General features: G+C 32.1%; 1 protein-coding gene across 1 annotated transcript in view; it reads right to left on the bottom strand.

Annotated features, from left to right (window-relative positions):
- Positions 1-1017: 1017 nt before the first annotated feature.
- LOC126887980 (microfibril-associated glycoprotein 4-like) overlaps positions 1018-19894 on the bottom strand; it is a 49720-nt gene continuing 30843 nt past the window's right edge. The window contains exons 5-6 of the mRNA XM_050655951.1: positions 19394-19624; positions 1018-1275 (exon numbers count right to left, since the gene is read on the bottom strand). Of these exons, the coding sequence (XP_050511908.1) occupies positions 1103-1275; positions 19394-19624 (404 nt within the window). The 3' untranslated portion in view covers positions 1018-1102. The remainder of the gene's footprint in view (positions 1276-19393; positions 19625-19894) is intronic.

Below are 19894 nucleotides of genomic sequence, written 5' to 3'. Positions count from 1 at the left end.
TAGACGTTAGAATAAGTGAAAATCAGTCTTATATTAAAAATAGAGAATTTGATAGATCTCAAATATGTCAACACGCATGGGATAATGAACATAGAGTTCAGTGGAGAGATTCAAGTATAGTCCTGAAAGAAACAGATAGTAAAAAGAGAAAAATCAAATAAGCGGCTCTAATTATGCTAAATGAAAACAATTGTGTCGCAAATTCCTCGGTAGAATGCAGTAGGATGTGGTTACCCATACTAAAATTGGAAGTCAATAGAAAAAAAAAAATACCACGATTAGTAAGTCATTAACATCGAGTTAGTACATATTTTATATTTTAATTTTATTTATATAATATCTATGTATTATTAATATTATTTACAATTTAAAATAGCATACGTACATTAAAGTCAGAATTTGGTATTAGTTTTGAGAGTAAACTAAATGTATGCCCAAATACTTACGATGTCGGGATAGTATCACGAGGTTTTTTCCTGGTTTTCCGTCGTGATTTACTATGGAATCTCTAGCGCGAGAATTTTACTGCCATCTTTGCATTTGTTGTCTTTTTAAAGACAGAGATTACATGCTATGATTTTTTGTGGCGAATATTCTTGAGTTGGGGTTGATTTTATGTAATCGAATGAACTATATTTTAGTAAAGTCGTCCCAGGAACGCAACTCATCAATATTGGCAATATGATTTTAAAGTCTTCTACTTGTCTAAAGTCTTCTACGTTTAAAATGTATAATACATGCCTGAATTGCCGATATAAGTGAGTCAGGTTAAATGAATTATTAGAAGAATTTTTTACTAAGCAACAACATTTTTGTTTATTTAGTATTATTTTGTATTTTGACAACGACACCCGACTTGGGCGTCGAAACGTTCATAAATTCATTTTTTTAGTAAAATTGTGGCTTATTTCCCATTTAAATTAATTCATTATAATATGTTACGTACGTCAAATTTTGTAAAATATTTATAAAATATAGTTGTATAGAATTTATGTTCGGGAAAATAAAATACAAAAATAATGCACAGAAATTATATTAAAACATTATTACACACAAGGTCATACTTAATAATGCACATATTCTTTTATTAAGAACTAGGTATTTATTCTCCTCCAATTGGTCTAATCATCATTCTGGAGCCCGACAAATTTACGTGTGCGTTTTTCAGCGGATGCCAGTTAAGACCATGTGCTGTATATGCATCAGGAAGTACTACTGTCATATATTTCCCATTAAGATTGCTGTTGTGGCAAGCTACATACCACCAAGCACCCTCTAAAAACATACAAAAATTAAATACATATAAAAATAAAAGGGCACTCCTTAAAATATTATATTTTTAGTACATGTCCATTTTACACATTTAAATAAAAATTACAATGTATATATCCCGAAAAACAACGCTATATCAAACTGAATTTATTAAATCGACTTATACCATGCCATATATAATCAAAATGGAATTGCGCATTTTGAAACTAATTGACTTAACCTTTCAGCTTGAAGAGTCGCCATGAGAAACGCTATAATAAATTTTTGTGAAATTTTTAGTTACTTATTTGAATTTTATAGTACACTACAAAGATATCAATCAAAAGCTTACAAGATGACTCTACCAGATATGGGTGGTTCGCCAAAATAAGCGGCATATTGTGTAACTCGCTTTTTTCTTAAGTCCTTTACATACTGTGTTTCAAATTATGTTGTAAAAGTTAAGTCATACAATAGATGAATGTACGCCACTTAACATTAATTTTAAAAAAAGTATTTTTACAAGCATTTTATGCAATTTTAATGTCAAAATATCAACTCCGAGGCTGTAACCCATCTTGTTTTTTGATCTGTTTTATAGTATTACATTACACACTGAAAAGTTACAAAAGTGCAGATTATTTTATCAATAATTAATTAAATACCCAATGTAATTTAAAACTGTCAAATTAATAACTTTCATTATTAAAATCAAACCATAAAAATCTACTACTAAAAACTGTAACCAACTTTGTGCATCATAGACTAAGCATAAGAGCCGCTATAGGTGAAAATTCTTAATCATTTTAAGCACGACAGGACCCTATAACTTAAATAGTAGAACCTAAAAGAAAACGTTTGAGCACTGTGCCGTCACTTTTCAGTGGCACATGCGTCTACAGTGGCGCATCAAACTTTCCACTTATGGACGGGATACATAAATTAAAAAATACCCTCCCTCATTACCAGAACTTAATTTTTTTCATTTTTTAAGTTTAATGTGATTAAGACATAAGATTCATCGTAATTTTAACCCACCACCCCCTTCTCCCTGCCCCCACCATCAAAAACTTTATTTTTCGATTTTATTTTTTTTTTTGGTGACATGCAATCAATTTTAAAATTTCAAAAAATTTACACGCATAGATAAGGCTTTTATAAAACACGTCTATTTTTTATAGACCTGTAGGTTGAGTGTACATTTGTGTACAAAATTTTAAAATTTTTTTTTTTGAAAAAATGTATATAACTTTTTTTGGGGATAGCTGCAGATCTAATTTTTTCTTAGTCTTGTGTATTTTATCAAACACTATATTTATAATTTTTTTCAGATTTTTCTGTAACGTTAGTCACCTTCAAAAATCCAAAAAACTGTTTTTTAAGGGGGTTTTGGGGGGTTTGAACGTGTTTTTCTGACTTTTAAATATTCTAAAGAACTCAGTTATTTCAAGTTACATATAACCTATAAAAACAAAATTGATTTGATATATTATGAAGTCTATAAAATAGGGAAAATCCCCCAATACCCCCCAAAAACAGTTTTTCGGATTTTTGAAGGTGGGGAGACTTACGGAAAAATCTGAAAAAAATTAAAAATATAGTGCTTGATAAAACACACAAGATTAAGAAAAAAATTAGAGATGCAGCTATTCCTCAAAAGAAGTTATACGCTTTTTTGAAAAAAAAAAAATTCTTTTAATTTTTTGAGGTTATGTACACTCTACCTATGGGTCTATAAAAAATAGGCATGTTTTATAAAAGCCTCAGCTATGCGTGTGAATTTTTTGAAATTTTAGAATTGATTGCAACCGACAAAAAAAAATAAAAACGAAAAATGAAGTTTTTGATGGCGGGGGCAGGGGGAAGGGGGTGGTGGATTAAAATCACGATGAATCCTATGTGTTAATCACATAGAACTTAAAAAAATAAAAAAAATTAATTCTGTTAGTAAGTTCTGTTAACTTTTAATTTATTTATCCCGTCTAGTGTTGCCCAAAATCGGTCTTGGTCTTGCAGTCTTGGTCTTGTTCTTGCATTTTCGCAAGACCAAGACCAAGACCAAGACCGCCTAATTTTAGCAAGACCAAGACCAAGACTGACCGTGCAAGATTTGAGCAAGAACAAGACTGACCCTGCGAGACTCTTGCGTCTTGCAGTTAGGACCGAATATCGTTTTAGGAAGTATAGTAGTTCGGGTATATGCTTAGATGTATAGAGGCTCTATGAGACGCAAAAAAATATGTAACAAAAATTTGGAAAACTGGACTTACGCGCATTACGAACAATACCATAAGCATACATAGCCAATCAAAATATCCATTAACCCTCCTAAGGCGATGCGGGGTGCGGCTGCACCCCAGACCTCGTTTTTCTCACCTATCTTTTTTAATAATTTTTTTTTTATTTTTGTCCATTTTATTATTCGTATTAAATTCAATTCTAAACGTATTCCACCCATTACAGCATTTAAAAGTTTTTGCGTTTACGTGCTTTTTTGAAAAAATTACTTTTGGGTGCAAATGATGAAAATTTCGTATCCTGAATTGGACGTTTCTGATGTTCCACCTGGAGCTAACAGAGCTACGGGACAAGATCGGTGTTACTTATGTCAGAGAAAAAAGACCGAAAGTCCTGGCATAACTGTATTGTGTGTAAAAACTTTGTGTTGCTCATTCTGTGAAAAATTTCATGCGTTTGTCTTTTGTAAATGAGTACTTTTTTGTAAAATTATGTTTCGTACTATAATAAATAATAAGTCCTAATTATCTTTCAAATTAATTTCCCCAACGTTCACATATAAAAAAAATGGATATACAGATGGGGTGCAAATGCACCCCGCACCGTTGTTTACGTAAGAATCTAAGCACCGCCTTACGAGGATTAAAAGAAAACTTGGCACATTTGATACGTACTGAGAGGCCATAAAACTACAATGTAAAAATAAAACATTTTAAACATGCTTTAACAGCAGACGATTTTTTCGCTCTGAAATTAATTGTCCAGATTTTGATAATAGGCGCCCCAATAGCCGCCGTCTAATCGTTTAAAAATATATGTCATCTTAGCTTAGCTGATAAAAAAAATATAATAATAGATATAATAAATCTTGTCGGCCCAAATTATTAAGACTAAACATCGTTTGTGCTGAGTGTGCGATATCGGTTAAACAAACCATTTGCTGAAAAAGCGCGGCTAACTATCAATTATTATTACCAGTCTATTTCTATATAATGAACAATAAGTTTCTTTGACATTGTTTATGACACGGACACATAATATGTCGCGTTGTTAATCACGAAACAGTTTATGTTACCTTTTCGATAATAATGTATATCTTTGATAAAGAACTTTAAACTCATCATTCCACACACACAACAATATCCTACTTAGGGTATTCGATGAGTATAAATGGATCTTTGTATTAATTCTTGGTCAAAAAAATTAATATAAAGATAAAGTAAAGTCAAAACAATTGCGCACTGTTCTGTAATTTAATGTGTATTGTATTTTACTTTTTATTTAAATAAATGGCAAATTGTATAACTCTTTTATTCCATTTCATATAAGGTGAGGGTCGATCAATCCTTTTCTAGACAGATAATGTTCTTTGAAATACAGTCAACTTTATGTCATTGTCATTAATTTGGTTTTTTGTATTTTAACCATGTTTTAGCACATGTAAGCTTATTAAATGCAAACGTTTATTAAGAAACAGACTGTCTCCCGTGGGCCATGGTATATAGTTGTTAGTTAGAGTTAGAGTATAGGCACGGATCGCTTAGATCGTAAGTTCATACCTTACCCAATGTCAGTTTAGACATTTATTAATTTTGTTGGTCATTACCATGGCTATGATAATTCAAGATTAAAATGTACCTACTCTGTTACAGTTTACATAATATTCTAAAAGTGCCGGTGGGGGATGGCGTCTACGCGCATTATTATAGTCGGTGTAAAGAGAGAACGTATTCGAAATAATGAAATAACAAATAATATAAAATTTGTTACTTCATGATTTTGAATATTTCCTCTCTCATAGACCGACTATAATACTGCGAATAGACGGCGTCACCCACCGGCACCTTTAGAATCTGTGCACTGAACCTACGTTGTTCTAAGATCTGAAGTAACGCTTAAAGAATAGCAATAGGCTAATGTGTAACTGCAAGACTTGCAAGACTCTTGCTGCAAGACCAAGACCAAGACCGAGAGCGCAATACCAAGACCGAGACCAAGACCAGGTGTATTGGAGCAAGACCAAGACCAAGACTGTCTAAGTCTCGTCTTGGTCTTGCATTTGGGCAACACTAATCCCGTCCATAAGTGGAAAGTTTGATGCTCCACTGTCTACGCATGTGCCACCGAAAAGTGACGGCACAGTGTTCAAACGTTTTCTTTTAGGTTCTACTATTTAAGTTATAGGGTCCCATCGTGCCTAAAATGATTAAGAAATTTCACCTATAGCGGCTCTTAGTCTATCAACACCGAGGCTTCATGAAAATATATGAAAATTTAGGCAAAACTGCACTATACTGTATGACAGGCAGCTTGACAAGAGAGGAACGCTTCAGTCTAACCCAAATTGTGGAAGAAAGTGGACGAACATGATATCGTTAAGCGATAGAAAATTTATTAAGGTTTCTTAAGCTAAGCGTATGTTTTTATACAGTCAACACCGAAGCCTTCGTAAAAACTTAATTTTGCTAATTTTTTTAATTTGTTTTTCTTTTAAGTATGCGCTATAAAGTTTTTTTGACACCACATGAATAAAGCAGAATTATTTTTAAAATTTGTAGAAAGTAGAATTAAAAATGTATGAAATCATCAACACCGAAGCCATCAACTCCGAAGCCGATTCGTGCCTCGAAGTTGACGAACGTGCCTCGGAGTTGTTGAAAGTATGTGAGTGGTCATTCTTAAACTAAAAAATAAAATTTAAATTTAGTTTGATATAGGAAAAGGGTTACTGTGCAAGCTCTCAAGATGTTTCGGTCGGTTTGGTAATATTACCTTCTTTTTATAGAAAATGGCTCTGGAGTACGACGGAGTACACACTGGAGTACGAAGGAAAAATGAAGGCGAAAACCCCCAAAATCGTTAAATAAAGATTGTGTGAAAGAAAGTAATATTTTATGCAGCTATGCTCATTTCTGTAAGAATATACCATTTTGGGTAGTCTTCTCTAATGTTGATAAAAGAGACATATGTCTATGTAGGCACAATATGTGAAAAAATGGTGCTCATGTGTGGAAGCGGATAACAAATCATTATGTTGCGCAGAAAAGACTGAAGAATGTATAGAAAGGAAATGCTAAGATTTTGTTCAAAAGCAGATTAGATTTTTGAGGTTTAACGGAGAAGACACGGCTACATATTGGAAAGTTTTGTCAACACGAAAGCCGGTCTAAATCAACTCCGACGCAATTGATATTTTACCTATTTTTCATTTTTTCTGTAGTAGTTTATATCAAAATGGAAGTGTTTTGTATAGTTTTATTACATACCAATTTTTATTTAATTGTTACGATCATAAATTTCAATTAACAGATAATTACGTCAACACCGTGGACACTTAGTCAACTCCGAAGTCACATTTCCGTTTTTCGGAAAATATTTTAAAATGATCTCTGCTGGTATCATGGGTAAGTTGAATAGCTCGTTTTATAAAAAATGTTTAAAAATGAACTATGTAATTCTAAACCATGTTTTAAATTCAATTTCTCTACCTCGAAATTGCCGTCTATTTTGGCGAATCACCCATATATATTCCAAAAAAATAACAGAAAGAACCAGATAGGTACATATTTTATATCACAAAAAAAAAGGATAAATCGGTTCCAAGGCAAAAAACTACATGGTTTTGTACAGAAGTGAAAGTACATTGTAGAAAAAAAGGCTTAACTAAAATAAATGTCAACCAAAGTCCAAGAGGTTTGCGATAATTACAAGACGATAAGAAACAAAAACCCATGTAATTGTAAGATGAATAAAAAATTATCACTGAAAACGTTTTTCTAAAGAAATGGAATATGACATGGAATGTCTGAAAAAAGATATATGACGCTTTATAAGAGGTCAAAGAGTGGAGGTAAAGTAACTAATAGACCAAAAAACATATAATAGAATACATGGATTCCCTATCTAAAAATCTCTCTTCAGATTAAAAGCAAATGGGGTTAGAAGCAATAGAAATTACCAGAAATGAAGAAGTTGATCTAACTACACAGAAAGTTCATAAAAAGCTTAAAAAGCCGAAAAACAGAAAATCTGCAGGTAAAAAGTAAAACATAATACCAAATGAACTACTGAAATATGGTGGAGCAGCAATGATAGAACAAATAACAATAAGAATTAACAAAATTATACAACTCAATAAAATACGGGAAGAATGAAGAACTAGCGAACTAGCCATAAAACTATAGAGGTATAATCTTGTTAGCTACTACTTTAAGATTTCCAACTAAAATTTTACAAGAACTAATGAACCAGAGGATAAGTTTAGCAGTAGATAGGATATATACATATTCAATACTTATTTGTAAAAAAGCAAAGGAAAAAAACAACATTACAGTTTTAGTGCAGCCGATATTTGAAACAATTTTTCATTTAATGATAGAAGTATATAATTTGGACCACATATAGTGCACATATTATAAAGGTTCAAATTTAGATACGAGGCCATCTCAGTTTTTGTTCCTTTTACAAAAAGGGCATTCAAAATAGCAAAATATGTTGTTTCTTTTACAATTCTTTCACCCTCTATATATAAATTTTTCAAAAAGGTAATACCGCCATTGAAAGAGTGTAAAAATATTTTTATGAAATATTTTGAATTTTTAGTTATGTTAATTACCATTTAATAAATGCATAACGTATGTTCACATGTACCTATGGGCAGCATATTCCTTTTGAATGCCCGCCATTTTTCTAAAAGACAAAATCTGAGATGGTCTCATATCTAAATTTGAATATTTGTATGTGTAGTATGTGTGGTAAAAACTATATGGTTCTACCATTAAATGCACAATAATTCTTATACTGTTATTTGCACGAATCTGCCGCATATATATACCTACATGTGAAGATACGTTATGCAATTATTAAATGGTAATTAATATAACTAACGAGTTCAAAAGATTTCTCTTTTTAACGACGGTATTACCTGTTTGAAAAATTAATAAATACAGGGTGAAAGAATTGAAAAAATAAACCATATAACAAAAAATCAGGAAAAAGACAACTTTTGGTAATCCGATTCTTCTGGTTTAAGAGCTAGATCTTATACATCAAAAATAGAACCAATATACCAAATCTGGTTGAAATCGGACATTTTGTTCAAAAGTTATCGTGCTTTGAGTCACATATGTAAAGTCGCCATTTTGAATGACCGCCGTTTTTTTAAAGGTAAAATCTGAGATGGCCCCATATCTAAATTTGAACCCTTGTATGTGTAGTATACGTGGTCCAAGTTATATGCTTTTACCATTAAATTCACAATAATTCTTATAATATTTGCACGAATCTGCCGCACATAGGTACATGTGAAGATAAGTTATGCATCTATTACATAGTAATTAACATAACTAAAAGTTCAAAATATTTCCTAAACAATATTTTTACGCTCTGTTGAATGCCGGTAGTACCTTTCTGAAAAATTAATATATACAGGGTGAAAAAATTGAAAAAAAACAACATATTATGTTTACATAAAAAATCAGGAAAAACACAATTTCTAGAAAATCCATTCTTCCAGTTGAGGAGCTCGATCTTACAAATCAAAAAGAAAACCCACATACCATATTTAGTTGAAGTCGGACTTTTCGTTTAAAAGTTGTCGTGGTATTAGTCACATATGTATCGTCGCCATTTTGACTGACCGCCATTTTTGTAAAAGGTAAAATCTTAAATGGCCTCATATCTAATTTCGAACCTTTATGTATGTAGTATATGTGGTCCAAATTATATGATTATATCGTTAAATGCACAGTTCTTATAATATTTGCACGAATCTGCCGCACTATTTAGAAAAATTAGGATAGGGTCTTGGAATCTTGGAAGTCCTACAAGTAAGAGTGTGTCATTAGAAGATGCGCTACGAACGAACGAACACACGTTATTTCATCCCCGTTTAGGCTTAAGCCTATTCAAGTTACTGAAAACTCCTTTTCAGGAGTGTAGAGACGATATAGAGTAGGCCAGAGTGTAGACATTAGAACAAAGTAAATGGAGGAGCAAAAATGCTAGTGAAGCAGGAGCTTTAGAAGGAGGTGTTGATATGTTTTAGCGCAGAAGCTATTGAGGTTAAAGGCGAAGAACTGTTGCCATGAACTTGTCCAAACCAACCAGCGAGGACACCAAGCTGCCACTAATGGGGAACGGCTCTTGGATTCAGATTGTAGGGATGCAGCTTATGTTGCTGCGATGTATTAGGGGTATTTGTTCTATAATTTCATAATACTCATCAGGAAGTTCGTTTCTGGCCAATTGTAGAAGATTGGCTGGAGGGAATGGAACTTTGTTTTTGGGAATCCTGGTGAGTGCTCTAATATTTGTACCGTTAATCGTACACGATACATACTTGTTGCTGAGAGAACGGATTATTTGATTTATGGGCGGAATTTTTGCTAGTGGGTGTACTAATGCCGACGGATAACTCTCTTGAGGTACTTTATGAGGACTTGACGCTCACAAACAAGAATTATGTTATTGTGTGAGTGGTTAAGTGAGGCATAGAGACAAGCTCTGTAGTCGACAATGGGTCTTATATGTTGGTTTTGTAAGTGTGTAGGAGAGTCTTACTTGATGTGCCTCCAAACCTTCCAGATAGAGCTTCAAGGAGTTTAGCTCTATTCCTTAAATTATTTAAGGCGTTTTGAATATCGACGTTCCAGTTGAGTGTCCTGTTGAAATGGACTCTTAAATAGACTACCGATGAACGAAATTTAACAGCTTCCCCCTGGATATCTATCCTAGCCCGTTCGTTACGCGAACTATTAGGATGTCTAAAGGCAATCGTTTGAGTTTTGGTTGTATTGGGGGTGATTCTCCATTTATCACTATGTAACATTAATTGTGTTTAGGCCCTATCGAAGACATAAGGATGTCTCAGAGTACCGTATGCACTGTATGCAGTGCCTGCAGTGAGCAAAGCAGTATCGTCGGCGTATAGTAGGATGGGATCGGTTCGATTAATGGGGTGGGGAATGTCACTGTTGTTTACTGTATAATTAAGCTAATATTGACCGGGTCAATTTGACCCTTGTGGCACTCCAGCTTTTGGAGTGAATGGTGTAGAGAATTGATTTGCGACTTTGACGTGTATTGTCTGATTTGAGAGGTAAGAATGAATGAGTTTGATTAAAGTTATAGACAGTTGTTGTACAGTCGGTGTAAACTGTAAGACGTTGATTTGTTCTGTGATTTGTGTTATTACAAAATCATTAACATTATTCATTCTGTAATTTGTCATTATCAAAAATACAAAGATTGGGCTGCGCAGGACATCTTATAAGAATAGATAACTTGATAAAAATAATAAACTTAAAGATAAAACCCATAACTAAATTAAAATTCATGGTGACGTTTCAATTATTACTTTAATCATCGTCAGAATGATAAGTTTCTTGAGCGGATGCTTTAAAATAATTTTAAAGGAACAAACAATAATTAATGAAAACGTAAAAATGACATCGACAATCATTGGGTTAAGTCAATAATTTCAAACACGCCATGTCTTGTTGCGTGTTTAAGGGTGGCTTCAAAAGAAATATGGATAATGCCTCCTTGATGCTGAGTTCCGTTGGAGAACTTGCATGACCAATGATTGAGAAGTCCTTACGACTAATAGGGTGGTCAGAATCAGTCATATGTTGGAATACCGCTGAATTTGGAACTGTTCTTGATCGTCTTCCTAAGTGAGGAGTGACACCTAAGTTTTCGCAACATCTGACATTAAAGGACGTCGAGTCTTCCCAACGTACGTAGCTGCACAGCTACTACATTTGAATTGGTATATAATGTTAGATGCGAGATCACTAGGAATCATGTCTTTCACATGGAAACGAGATCCTATCCTTTCCAAAGTCGTGAAAGCAAATCTTAATTCTATAGAGGCCAATGCTTTTTTAATTGTTCTACGGATGTTGCGTCGGATTTGTAAGCTGTGGTAACCAGTATATGGAAGTTTGATATAGATATTTTCTTTGATTTCTTCTACTTTGCTGTTTGGTTGGAATTTGTTATTGAAAAAACGTCTGATGTATCTTTCTAAGAAGTTCAACGAAAAACCATTTTTACTTAAGATCACCTTTATGTTTTCTAGTTCTTGATGTAGGAATTGCCAGGTTGAACAGATAGTGAAAGCGCGGTGAACAAGTATATTGATTAAACTTGTTTTGTATTTGTTGGGAATGAAGCTATCTGCGTTTATATACAGGCCGGTGAAGGTTGGTTTTCTGTATATTGACATTAGCTGCCAAATAATGTCTATTCAGTTTCATTGAAATACTTGGGAAAACGTCAGGAAAAAGTTTGAGAATAAAGAGACTTGGTGGTGGTCAAACGAAATACAAGAAAAATAAAAGAGAAGAGAAAATTATATAAAAAGTGGCAAGAAACCAGATCCGACACAGATCTTTAAAACTATATGGTGGCGAAAAAGAAGCGAAAGTAGCAGTAGCCAAAGCCAAAGCAGAAGCATGTTCAAACCTATACGATCAACTTGATACCAGGGAAGGCGAAACGAAGATATATAAAATAGCCAAGCAGAGAGCAAAGAAAGCAAAAGATTTTAATCAGATTAGATGTATCCAAGATGAAAATAATAAAATACTAGTTCACGAAAGGGATGTCAAAAAGAGATGGAGAAAGTACTTTGACAGCTTATTAAATGAAGAATTTAATAGAGATCAGAGAATAGTCAACGGAGACAGTAGCAGCAATGGTCAACAAAATAACCAACGAGGAAGTGGCTCAAGCGCTGCAAAAAATAAAGAAAGGAAAAGCGGTAGGACCAGATGATATTCCTGGGAAGTATGGAGAGCATTGGGAGAGACAGGAACAAGGTGGCTAGCAGGTCTATTTAATAGAATTATGGAAGTTGGACAAATGCCAGACGAATGGAGAAGCAGTATACTGGTACCTGTTTACAAAAACAAGGGAGATATACAACAATGTACAAACTACAGCGCTATAAAACTGCTTAGCCACACAACAATAGATGCAATTTTCATTATAAGGCAGTTGATGGAAAAATACAGGAGTAAAGGAACAAACGCTCATATGGTATTCATTAATCTTGAGAAAGCATATGATAGAATTCCTCTAGAGATTCTGTGGTGGGCACTCAATAAGAAAAGGAGTACCTGGTGAATATGTAAAGATTGTGAGGGATATGTATGAGGGAGTAACGACTAGTGTTAGGGCAGGTGTGGGAGAGACTGATAAATTTCATGTGAAAGTAGGATTGCACCAAGGCTCTGTGCTTAGTCCGTATTTATTCTCATTAGTTTTTGACCAGATAACAGCGAAATTATAGGGTAACATTCCATGGTGCATAATGTATGCTGATAATGTCGTGTTAGTAGGAAATAGTGAAAGAGACTTGGAACAAAAACTGGAACAGTGGAGACAAGCTCTGGAGGAAAAAGGTTTAAAACTTAGTAGGACAAAAACAGAGTATTTAGAATGTTAATTTAAAGATGGAGCTACTACAAATAAAATGGTAAAGTGAACGACTTTTTTTAAATAGTGATGTAACCTTAGACATGATGTTTAACTTATTTAATATAAAGAAGAACATCGGGATATTGTTTCTTTTGCTTACTATAAAGGCATATCTTATGACAATTTTAATTTAAAAAGAAAACGAATTGAAAATGACACATGTAATAAATCTAATACATTTTAGAGAAAAAACCATTTTAGAAACCGAGACTCATCAAGATGAAGCAAAAGCGGCTAGAAATCTCATAACTTCAGATCTCCAAAAAGCTAAAAATGAACAAAATGTGGAGGTACTGACATTTGATTTGGAAAAATCCTACTTTTACCACGAATTCCAACGAACGAACAACTTATTTTACAAAAGGAAACTGTGGCTTTATAACTGTGGTAAATATTTAAAAAAAACTGGGAGAGACCATTTCTATATTTGGGTCGAAGGCACAGCAGGAAAAGGAGCATAAGAAGTAAACTCAATTTAATTAAAATATTTACCAGGAAACCAAACACCTCAAATAACTGAATTAATATTATAGTTTAACAGTTGCGAAGGACAAAATGTCAATATTAAAATTGTAATGCTTTTAAAATCTGCTCTTGAGCTTATACCATCTTTAAAAAAAATAACGATGCGCTTTCTAGTAACAGGACCCAGTTTTATGCCCACTGACTCCGAATTTGGGTACATAGAGTCAGAACTAAAGCTCCAAAATCGGTTATATGCTCCAGACGATTATACAGGGTGTCCCGGAAAGATTGGTCATAAATTATACCACACATTCTGGGATCAAAAATAGTTCGATTGAACCTAACTTACCTTAGTACAAATGTGCTCATAAAAAAAGTTACAGCCCTTTGAAGTTACAAAATGAAAATCGATTTTTCTCAATTTATCAAAAACTATTAGAGATTTTTTGTTAAAAATGGGCATGTATCACTGTTACGGCAGAAAAGTCTTAAAACAAAATTATAGTGAAATTTGTACACCCCATAAAAATTTTATGGGAGTTTTGTTCCCTTAAACGCCCCCGCCCCAAACTTTTGTTTACGTTCCAATTTCATTATTATTGTGGCACCATTAGTTAAACACACTGTTTTTAAAACATTTTTGATTCTTAGGACTTTTTTGAGAAGCCAGTGTTTATCGAGATATTTTGAATATTTATCGAATCCACCACATATTTGTATATGGTTAAGTACCATTATAGAGACCTGTTAATAATCTGAAAATGTATTTATAATTTACATTTTTAGGTATATTTTGAAAAAGAAGCCACATCTCGATAAAAGGTGACTTACCAAAAAAAGACTAAGAGACAAAAAAGCTTTAAAAACATTGTGTTTAACTAATGGTACCACAATAATAGTTTAATTGGAACGTACACAAACATTTGGGGGGTTTAAAGGAACAAAACTTCCATAAAAATTTTATGTAAATATATTAAAAAAGAAGCTGCATCTCGATAAAAACTCGGTTAACCAAAAAAATACTAAGGGGCAAAAAAGTTTTAGAAACGTTGTGTTTAACTAATGGTACCAAAATAATGAATTAGTTGGAACGTACACAAAAGTTTGGGGGGGGTTTAAGGGATCAAAACCCCCATAAAATTTTTATGGGGTGGACAAATCTCACTATAATTTTGTTTTAAGATGACCCTGCCATAAGAATGATACATGTTTATTTTCAATAAAAAATCTCTAATAGTTTTCGATATATTGAAAAAAATCGATTTTCATTTTGTAACTTCAAAGGGCTATAACTTTTTTTGTGGGCACATTTGTACTAAGGTAAGTTACGTTCAATCGAACTATTTTTGACTCCAGAATGTTTGGTATATTTTATGACCAATCTTTTCGGGACACCCTGTATAACCGTTATCAAAAATTGCAGAACACGAAACAAATTAACGGTTCAAATAGTACAAAAAGAAGAGTTTAAAGGGGTTTGCGATATTTAAAGAATATTGTAAATAGAAAGGACAATACAGTAAAACCTCGATAGAACGGACCTCTATTTAACGGACTTCGGATATAACGGACAAAAAATTAGATCAAATGTAAAAAAAAATTGAATAAAAAAAATGAAAAGTAGAATTCTGGAAGAAAAATCAGCAAAAACAGGATCTCGGCACTGATTTATTTAATGCTAATGCCGATGGATCGCATGGATTGACTGCTATAATTGTTGGCAAATCTTGTAAACCTAGAGTTGCCAAAGATATAATGCATCATCTGCCTGTTTCATATTATAGCTCTAATAAGGCATGGTTCACCACAGATATTTTCAAAAATTGGTTTTTTAAAGAATTTGTACCTGCAGTGAGAAAATTTCAAGAGAAGAAACTGGAAATACCGCCTAAAGAGGTGAAATATATATTGATTTTAGAAAACACTCCTGCTTAGCCTCTTGAAAATATTCGACATTTGGAAGACGACAACTTTAATTGTATGTTTTTGCCAAAAAAAATTCATCGCTTATTTAACCCATGGATCACTGAATAATTTAGATAAAGAAACGATTAGGTATATTGCAGAAAGTTTTTGGATGAAGTAGAAAAGTAAAAAAATTAGCAAACCAAACTTGATTCCTTTTTTAACTTACAGATTTGTACAATGTGTAAATATAGTACATATGTATTTACAAAAAAAATTGATGGATTTTAAACATATTTCTATATAACGGACTTTCGGCTTTAACGGACATCCCGTCCCCCAATTAGTCCGTTATATCGAGGTTTTACTGTATATATATGAGAATTCGATTAACTGGCTTCAAACTAAAAAATACTGCTCTTGAAAGAACATCCTTTTAAAATATTTTATTTATTTTTTTTTTGAGTGAATTTGATGGCCTTGGCCGAGCCAATTAGCCAGACATTTTGTTATTTTAAAAACAAACAAATTTGATTTTTCAATCAGAGGAATTTTTTCTGTATTTCTAACTCTAAATACATAACAAACTAACATTATTATCTACAATTATTATCTAAATAATACTCTATTTTGGTTGTTCATTTTTTTTTGGAAATTTTTATTTTTTTTTGTATTTTTTTGCATTTTTTTATATTGTTAATTTGTTTTTTTTTTATTAATTCTTTATTGTTATTTTTTATAAATTGTTTTTTTTGTACTACGCTAAGACGTAAACCCGATTCATCCTCGCGGAGGTTTACATCTTCTTAATTTTTTTTTTTTGCTTTTTTTTTCTTTTTTTATTTTTTCTGTTTTTTTTTTCTTTTTTTTTTTCTTTTCTTTTTCTCTTTTTTTTGATCTTTTCTTTTTTCAATTATAATATACAATAATTACTTAAATCTACAGGATTATTTAAAACAAAATAACAACAAAACAAACATGTTTGTTTTGTTTTAACAAACATGCCTGCTTTGTTTTAACAAAATTTCTTAAATACAGGGTAAATTTTATTGCTACAATCTATATTTACAATTTTTGATATGTTCGTAAATTGTTTTTAATATATTAATATCTTCAGAAAATATCAAATTGTTCAGGTAGACGGGAAGTGGAATTTTTAATATATTAAGATTATCATAAAATTTGTTTATATTTACTGATTGATGTGAACATTCGAGGAGAATATGTAGTAGATTACCTTCTTTTCCACACTCACAGTTAGGTGACTCTGTGAGACCCAGACTGTACATATGAAGCGGGGTAAGAGCATGATTACATCTCAATCTATTTATAACTCTTATAAAATGGCGATTTGATACAGAATGAAACCATCTTTTAATGGGAATTTCAGGTCGCATTTGTTTGTAATTACTACCAGTTCTCGTGTTTCGATAATACCTTTGCCAATTTTCTTTTTGGTGTCGTCTACTAATAATATCAATATCCGAAATATTTTATATTTTAGCAAAAATCACGGTGGAAATTTTCCAGAAGTAAACGAGTCAGAAGAAATGCAACCAGAATTACAGAACTTTTGTATTCCTTCAAACTGCAAATTTTGTGGCCTAATGGAAAACCTGTCTATCCCAAAATTTAATGACATCATGTCGTTATTGGAACTTATTCCATTGGATGCTAAAAACTTCTATGAGAAAATTGTAGGGAATGAAGGCATTCAAGATGACATTGACGGCTTTAATGGATCATTGGATTTCGATATTGAAAACCAATCGTAGTGGATTGTTTTTGGTGTATTTTCTATGTAAACGGCATAAATTTTTATACGTATTAAAGCGAAAAATTTAAAAAAAACCTTATTATAACACGTACTTTTTAATCTGAAACATCAGATTTAGCGCCAAATATGTCTTTTAATCCTGTATTTAGATCTTACCTCATGCACATCTTAAAAAATCATTAATGGCCCAATAAATGACCGTTTTGGAGTGTAATTTCCAGGGGCAACTACGAATTGCATGAAAATTAGGATTTATATTCTATTTACCCTCCACTTCAAAGTTGAATTTGTGCCGTTGGTTGCTTTTACTTGGGGGTGACATTTACCCCTTCTCGGGGGTGAAAAACGCGTGTTTAAAATAAGGCCGGAAATGGATAAATTGACTTATTTTAAGCACCTTTTGTTCTATAAATTTTTTTACATAAGCCAATACTTTTCGAGTTATTCGCAATTTAAAATGTTGATTTTTCGACAAAAAAACTACGTTTTCAGACCATTTTTCCCAAATAACTCAAAAAGTAAATATTTTATCGAAAAAAATAATTCTAGCAAAAGTGTAGCCTATAAAAAAACGAAAAAAAAATGGTGTACCCGTAAATTTTACAAATTGAGTAGAAGCAAAGTTGTAGCTCATGAAAAGTACGTTCTTATTCGTCTAATTCCAAATCGAATAATTCAACGCGAAATCACCTAAGAAAGAAACGTTTTTCGGGAAAACCTTATTAACATTTTTAAAGTATCGAAAAAAAGCTTATTATTTGTTTTTTAAACAGGTTACAGCATCAAAAATAAACGAGTTACACTGAAAAAAAAAGTTGGCCCCTTTTTTTGGTAAAAGAAAATCGTGAAAACTTCCCTCTATTTAGCACCCTAAATGAAATTAATCGTTTGACTTTACCATCTATTTTAACTGTATATGTTTTGTTTATATTATGATCTGTAAGTTTAATTGGTTTAAAGTGCTTATTTTTGAAAACATTTGGTTATATAGTAAAAAAAATTTCTAAAAATTTTTTAAAAATTTAATTTTTTCAAAATAACTTAAAAAGTATTAGTGATAAGAAAAATCTTAAAGAGTAAAAAATGTAGATTTGCTATTATAAATACGCTAGTTTCATTTTGTTTCTCCGTAAGACAACAATTGGTTAAGATATGGCTGTTCAAAATTTGCATACACTCGTGATTAGTGACCCATTCAAGCTTTCTCAATTATAACCCTTTCAAAAATAAACACTTTAAAATGGTGAGACTGACAGATCATATAAAAAATAGATCGGTAAGTAGATTAATTTCATTTGGGTAGCTAAACACGGCGAGATTTTCATGATTTTTTACAAAAAAATAAAGAGGGCCAACTTTATGTTGAGCTTAACTCGCTTATTTTTAATGCTAAAACTTTTGTTAACAATTAAAACAAAGCTTTTTATAAAAACTTTAAAAAAGTTTTAAATGGTTTTTTCCTGAAAAGTGCTTAATTTTTTGGTGATTTTACCTTGAAATATTCGATTTGGAATTAAACGAATAAGAACGTATTTTTCATGAGCTACAAATTTGTTTTTATTTGATTGAGAGACTTTACTGATACACCATTCTTCTGGGTTTTTTATAAGCTACAACTTTGCTAAGGATATTTTTTTCGATAAAATATTTACTTTTTGAGTTATTTGCGAGAAACCGTGTAAAAACGTAGTCTTTTTGTCGAAAAATCAACATTTTCAATGGCAAATAACTCGAAAAGTATTGACTTAAGTAAAAAACTCTATAAAACAAAAGTTGTTTAAAATCAGTCAATTTATCCATTTACGGCCTTATCTTGAACGTATGTTTTTTCACCCTGGAGAAGGGGTGACTGTCACCCCCCAAGTAAAAGCAACCAACGGCAAAATTTTAACTTTGAAGGGGTGGGAAAGTAGAACCTACATCCAAATTTTCATGCAATTCGGAGTTGCCCCTGAAAATTACACGGCATCGCCGAATTTCCCGTTCATTTACTGGGCTATAACGAATTAAGCGACATTTGTTCGAATAACTTTTAAAATAAATATAAATTATTTTTACAAAATTTAAAAAACATGTAAGAGTTGTTTTATATTTCAATTAACCTTTCAAATATGAAACATGTCATTTCTATATTTTAGAAATAGCACCAAAAATAAATTTAAAATCTTTAACCCATTTATCTCAAAACTATATTTTGGCACTTAATCCGCTATTGCATAAGGCGGTCCAATTATTGATATTTCTTGTTAATTAGAATAAAAACTCATTTACCAAACATTTGTGCACAATTTCCAGAATGCTTATCTTGATCCACATCCAGTGTTGTAAACTTGGCATTGATATGAGCATTTAAACCGTCCCCTGCATTGCCTGAGTATCCAGTAAGTTCCTTGAGCGGGTAACCGTCCTTTTCGCAGCCAATGGAGAACGTTGAATATTGTGCATAACTAATATTTTTGTCCGTATCTGTTAACTCTACAAGAAGTTCGTTTCTATCGAATGCTGAAATTAAAATGTTATGTATTAAAAAAATATTTTATTTAGAGTTAATTACATTAAAATAAAAACAAATTACGAACGTGTTTATGCAGAGTTGTGAACTGTGATGTATATATTTGTTTTATCGACTACAAAAAGGAATTTGATAGAGTAAAATATGACAACCTGATAACCACCATAAAAAAGTGGTATTAGATGATAGAGACTGGAGGATAATATATAATTTATATCACAACCAAACTGCCAACATTAAAGAGGTTAACACAGATAATA

This window comes from Diabrotica virgifera, chromosome 7 (genome assembly GCF_917563875.1).
Source record: "Diabrotica virgifera virgifera chromosome 7, PGI_DIABVI_V3a".
In the NCBI taxonomy this organism is placed as follows: Eukaryota; Metazoa; Arthropoda; class Insecta; order Coleoptera; family Chrysomelidae; genus Diabrotica; species Diabrotica virgifera.
The sequence above is the reverse complement of the archived record's forward strand: the minus strand, read 5'-3'. Positions and strand labels throughout refer to the sequence as shown.